At 37.9% G+C, this 6,676-nt stretch overlaps 1 protein-coding gene across 1 annotated transcript; it reads right to left on the bottom strand.

Moving 5' to 3' along the window:
* Positions 1-306: 306 nt before the first annotated feature.
* f2rl3.L (F2R like thrombin or trypsin receptor 3 L homeolog) lies at positions 307-5,465 on the bottom strand. Its single transcript, XM_018256777.2, has 2 exons — positions 5,036-5,465; positions 307-1,845 (listed from the first exon to the last, which is right to left on the bottom strand). The coding sequence occupies exons 1-2, from the start codon at positions 5,124-5,126 to the stop codon at positions 767-769; spliced, it is 1,170 nt and encodes a 389-aa protein (XP_018112266.1). The 5' UTR covers positions 5,127-5,465; the 3' UTR covers positions 307-766.
* Positions 5,466-6,676: the final 1,211 nt, after the last annotated feature.

Raw genomic sequence — 6,676 nt, 5'->3', positions numbered from 1 at the left:
TCGTGTGACGTAGAGCGTGATATTCTGAGACAATCTGCAATTGGTTTTCATTTTTTATTTGTGTTTTTTGAATTGTTTAGCTTTTTGTGCAGCAGCTCTCCAGTTTGCAATTTCAGCAATCTGGTTGATAGGGTCCAAATTACCCTAGCAACCATGCATTGAATTGAATAAGAGACTGGAATATGAATAGGAGAGGCCTGAATAGAAAGGCGAGTAATAAAAAGTAGCGATAACAATACATTTGTAGCCTAACGGATAATTTGTTTTGTAGATGGGGTCAATGACCCCCATTGGAAAGCAAGAAAGAGTCAGAAAAAGAAAGCAAATGATTAAAAAAAACTATAAAAAAAAAGACAATGAAGACCAATTGAAAAGTTGTTCAGAACTGGCCATTCTCTATCACCCTGTTCATTAAACCCATGCAGCTTAGTTACAGTTAGGTCCAAAGTACTGTTTTATTATTAATGAGAAAAAGAAAATCAGTTTTAAAAATTGGAATAATTTGCTGCTAATGGAGTCTATGGGACACAGCCTTCCTGTAATCCAGAGTGTTCTTGATAATGGATCCTATATCTGTAGCACCATAAGGAGCGCATGATGTTGCCAGCCTGTAAAGCCTTGTCCTCCTTTGTAATGATATATAACCTCCTTTTCTCCACCAGTTGGTTTCTCTTCTTCAGGCCTGGCAATAAGTCTCCTTTTTTGGGCACATCATTAAAATCCCATTACCTTGGTAATGATATCAGGGGTAGAAAAGAATGTAATATTACAAAACTGAGCGAGAATGGGACGTTGAGCTGGTGACAGGTACAATGTCTTTGGAAGTCTTGAGTGAGGTGATTGATAATTTAGACCTTTTTCTAAACTGTTGCCTCACCTTTTCACGGAACTCATCTGAGACGTAATAATACACAAAAGGATCTACACAGCTGTTTAATGAACTGATGGCCAAGCAGACCATGTAGACTGAATAAAGGTCACCATCGGCTTGAAGAAAATGCTTGGAGTAGTGAATGAGAAGTACCACATTGCTGGGCGCCAGTAAGACAATTACTATGACAAGAACCAGGGCGATTAATTTTAAAGCATAGGCATACTTTTCTTCATTGCGCATAAGCACACAGATAACAGACACATAGCTAAATATAATGATGGTTAAAGGTAAAAGGAAGCCCAAGACAATGAGGCATACAAAGTAATAGAACAAGTACTTCTCTTGCCTTGGCAGACCATCATGACATAGGGTAAGGTCGCTCTCTGACAGAGGATAGGACTGACGCATTGATGCCAGGGGCAAGATGGATAAAACTGCAATCATCCATGAAATGGAACACATAAAAATGGCAAAGTTTTTGCTTCTAAATGTTCGAGAGAAAAAAGGGTGCACCACGGCCATGTAACGGTCCACACTGATACTCATGAGGAGGAAAACCGAGCAGTAGATGTTTGCATAGAAAAAGCAAGTGACGGCTCTGCACATGGTCTCCCCAAAAATCCAGTCATTGCCAAGAAAATAATATGAGATTTTAAATGGAAGAGTAACAATGAGCAAGAGGTCAGCAACAGCCAGGTTTATTAGGAAAACAGTGGAAGTCATCTTCTTAACTCTGGTGACCAAGACCCAAAAAGCCACAGCATTAGCTGGCAATCCCACCAGAAATACCAGAGTATATATGGAAGGAATGACTAGTACAGTGATGGGGCTTTTCAAGTGAGCTATGGAGGATGGAGAGATGCAGAGGTAGGTCTGGTTATTTTTGCTGACAACTTCCCCTGGGATGGACCGAGGGCACATCTTGAAGTCTGAGGGCTCAGTGTCATTGGTTGGTTCTTCTGTGGAATAATCTGTGAGGGTAAAATGAATGGCAGTTCATAAATATAAGTCATTGGTTTTATTATCATCAGCTCTAAAACATTCTTTCTGCTTTGGGCTTCATTTGGTTTCTAGTTTCACATTTTATTAAACAAAAGAGTTGTCTTTGTGATGCCACCCAGAGGCTGGCCCTTTAAATTCACTAATCACTAAAACTTGGAGTATAGACCGTAGCACTAATATAACATGCTTATAATCTGTTGCAGTTTAGTTCTGTAGGTATCTGGCATATTTCTTAATCCACATAAAGATCACAAACTATGTAGAGCCTGCAGGATAGGACCCCCAACACCCAAAAAAACCCCACAAGTTTCCTCCAAATGGAATTACTTATTGTGATGTTGATAGGAGCACAAAAGCAACACAAGGTTTTGAGTGACCAAGATTCACCTTAATGAAAGACCCATTAAACTTCTCCAAACTGTTTTGTTGTTTTATGCACCCACCTACATATCAATATACTGTATGGGGAAATCCCCTTATTTCACTTTATTCATTCACAGTTGGGGTACATTTTGGCATCTTACCATAGAGACAACCTCACTCCCTTTGCACTAATCTGCCCTTCTCCCTCATTTCCTCTGCCAGGTATGAAGGATGGGGTAGTTAATTATTGTAGGGACAAAGGTTGTTTCCGACTGACACCTAACTGCCTTTGATACCCAAGGAACAATAACACCAAAAAATTAAAGTGTTTTAAAGTAAAGAAAATATAATGTACTGCTGTGCGGTACTGGTACAGTGGGTGTATTTGTTTCTACACTTAATATAAACAAGCTGCCTTTAGCCATGGGGCAGCCATTCAAACTGAAAAAAAGGAGAAAAGGCACAGGATACACAGAAGATAACAGATAAGCTCTATAGTATACAATAGGATTCTTCAGAACTCATCTGTTATCTGCTGTGTATCTTGTGCTTAAATGGCTGCTCTCATGGCTACACAGCAGCTTCTTTATATAAACTATAACAGTTTTACCAGTGCAGAGCAACACTACAGTATACTTTAAACATTATACTACATTCCATTAAGACACTTTAATTCTTTGGTGTTACTGTTCTCTTAAGTTCAGGGCTTCCTTAGTGTTTGTAATGATGCTGGGATATTAGGGAAAATATATGCATTTTGCCTTGTTTTTAAGATCTTTTGTCGTTGAGTTATTTTGCTTTTTATTCAGCAGCTCTCCAGGTTGCAATTTCAGCAATCTGGTTGCTAGGGTCCAAATTACCCTAGCAACTATGCATTTATTTGAAAAGGAGCTGGAATACGTATAAGAGGGCCTAAATAGAAAGATGAGTAATAAACAGTACTGAGTTCCCCTTTCAAAGCTTGAAAAAAGTCAGAAGAAGAAGGCAAATTATTCAAAAACTATAAAAAAAAGAAAGAAAAAAATTAAGGCCAATTGGAACGTTGCATAGAATTACCCTAAAAAGAATTATATACTAAAAGTTAACTTAAAGGTGATCCAACCCTTTAAGTATAATTGATCAAGAGTAATTACAGGTTCAAAATAACAGCAAAATTCTGAAAGAATCCAGATGTTTTAATATTGGTCTAGTCCAGGAGTGTCCATCATTTATTAATGCAAGGTCTAATTTTAGGGATGTTGTCCCAGTAAGATCTACATCCATAAAAGCATTGTAAAATTGTTCCATGGAAAAGATTACTTAAATACTGATGTAAGGGAAAATGTATAATGTTATATTTAACAAACACCCATTTCTTATGTAACCTTCCAGAAATAAATAACTGAATGAAAAGCATGAAATAGGAGGGTTATTTAGACAAGCTGTTTGTGGACAGGGTCTTAAGATCTTACTGATCACCAGCTAAAGATCTACTGGTAGATCCCGATCTACCTTTTGGGCACCCCTGGTCTAGTCAAATGATTTGGTTCCTTCACCCTCTTAATAGCTCTTTCTAAAAGTGGCTCTGTCACATGCTAATATCCATCTAATATTATATTATTGAATAGAAATATATTTGCAATGTAGTGTCTATGTGTATTTATGCTTTACAGGTATGGGATCTGTTATCCAGAATGCTGGGGACTTGGGGTTTTCCAGATAATGGAAATTTGGATCTTCATACCGTCTACTAGAAAACATTAAATAAACCAAATAGGCTGGTTTTGCTTCCAATAAGGAAGAATTATATCTTTGTTGGAATAAAGTACAAGGTACTGTTTTTTCATTATTACAGAGAAAAAGGAAATCATTTTAAGAAAATTGGATTATTTGGATAAAATGTAGTCTAAATGAGAGGGCCATCCCATAATTTGGATAATAAGTTTCCGGATAATGTGTGTGTGTATTTAAGTGCCTGGAGGAATCTGGAGAGTTCCAGATCAGGGCAGGCTGTATGTCTCCAATTCTTTTTCTGCATGCCTCCAGCAGTACAACTGAGAGCTCTGTTAGTGCATGTAAACCTGCAAGGGAGAACAATGTGAAATACTGCTGGTACTCAGCACCTAAAAGGTTATGTTATTTGTTCTTCTAATGGAATATTGCCATAACTTGCATGGCCTGGCTGGCTTTGTAAGTGCCCAGGTATCATGGAAATGTACGGGCACATATTAAATTATATATATATATATATATATATATATATATATATATATATATATATATATATATATATATATATATATATTAAAAACACACAAACACTAAAGTGGGAACTATTATGAAACTACATAGACACATCCTTTAAACAGAAGATTATTAGCGGAGACCCAGTTAATGCCTTATAATAACATAAGTTATAACATGAGTAAAAAACAATCTGTTCCTATAGTTTAACTGTACAGTCACACACAACTGAGCCTGAATACAACAGAAAAGGAGTTTGTGAGAGGTACATTGTTAAGTAAATATGAGCTGGTGTTCTGGCATGTTTTAGGTTTAGCTATTTAAGGCATGTCCCAGCTGGAACCCAGTTCACACAAAAACTGAAGTTATTTTGTGTTCTGAGGAGGGGGCCCTGGATCTCCAAACTTATTGTCAGTGACCGCATTACTACCCACAGCGTCATTTAATACTTCTCTCCACAATCAGGGAGAAGAGAGGGACAGTAAATGCTCCTGCAGAGGATAATAATCCGGATACTGACACTACAAAGAGAATGTTAAATCGACTTCAGAGAGAAGTTGGCTTTGTACATACCATCATAGTCGGTTGTGGCTAAAGAGTCGCCCCAGAGCATTACCAGGAACAGGGGAGCAGAGAAAGTACACAAGCGCCATAAAGATCCCATGATATTAATGGTCTGCTCAGGACTAGACCAAAAGGGATGCTGTTTTTGACCAGATTAGGCACGACTTCCCACCACATGAATTTTGCTAAAGGAAACACAGAAAGGAAACTGTAGATGTGCAGGCGAGGGGGAGGGAGAGGAGCCAATGTGCACCAGATGTTAGCTGTGTCCTATAAGGAGAACGTATGGGACACTGCTAGGGAACACGGAATATTTTGTTTTTCCCTTTTTCTTTTCATCCTGAGACTAAGCAACAAGGACATTTTTTGCTGCCAAAAATCATTTTAACAATTCAAACAAAGAAAAAAAAAATGGACAATGTACATATGGGCTTATTTAATATGAGTAAGGTCACAAGTGCTGGAGTGCATTGCAGGAGTCACCCCCATTCATCCCAAATGACCCTCTGGCATATTGCTGAGCCAAACACAGGCAACATAATGAGACACACACAACTGACATCCAAAGAGACACAAGAGAGACACACACACCTCATGGGGGCAAATTTACTAAAAGGCAAAGTGGCCGTCGCTTGCGAAAATTCGTCAGAAATAGAATCTGCAGGGATATCGCCAATTCACACGTAGAGGACAATTCACTAGCAAAAGAGTTTAGCGCTAACAAAGTTTTGTGTCCTTTCGCCAGGCGATACTTCACTCAGGCGAACGATCATTACTCAGCAAAGTGTGAATTTTCCATTATGTTACTCCTTTCGCCAGAGTTTCCCTCACCAGGTTCAACCTGGCAAACTGATGAAGATGAGATGAAGCTACACCCTCCTCAGTTTTATGTCAGTGACATCATATCCTGTATGCCGTCATAAAAAGACAAAACACTGGTGTTTTCTTCATATTTTAAAGTGGGATTATGTTTAAAAGTTGTAACTGTTAAATATATTTTTTTTTTCATGAATTTGTTTTTAACCATTTGAGGGGCATGCCATATTTGTTTTAGGGTGGGCTCATGTCTAGGGCATTAGAGGATCTCTTTTGTCTTTCTTTTGCTTCCTTGGACCATTGTAATAATAAGTGGTCACTTCAAGCATTTGCACCAACATCTCTAATAAAGACATATAATACACAAAAGCCATGAATATCTTGTAAATTATATCCTTATAAACGGTGAGTAGTTATGTCATCAGTTATAAACGGTGAGTAGTGATGTAATTTCTGTCACATGACTCACTAAAATTTGTGTATTATAATTAATAAAGTACCCCCAGTTGTAAAATATGAGAATATTAGAAGTTACCTTGGAGTTCCATGACCTGTATAAAAACACTCGGCCTTCGGCCTCGTGTTTTTATATGGTCATGAAACTCCTCGGTAACTTATAATATCCTTATATTTTACAAGAGGGGGTACTTTATTCACTATATATATGACCTCTATGTACACGCCCTATTCAAATTGACCTAAGCGTAAATGTGTTAACGAAGTTTCTCTAGGCATATATGAACGCTAGTTCGCAATAAAATGGTCGTGCCAGCATTCGTCTGCCGAGACGTACTGTAACTTTGCATTTTGATGAATTATCGTATGCGATTCGAA

Source organism: Xenopus laevis, chromosome 1L, assembly GCF_017654675.1.
Source record: "Xenopus laevis strain J_2021 chromosome 1L, Xenopus_laevis_v10.1, whole genome shotgun sequence".
NCBI classification, from domain to species: domain Eukaryota; kingdom Metazoa; phylum Chordata; class Amphibia; order Anura; family Pipidae; genus Xenopus; species Xenopus laevis.
The sequence above is the reverse complement of the archived record's forward strand: the minus strand, read 5'-3'. Positions and strand labels throughout refer to the sequence as shown.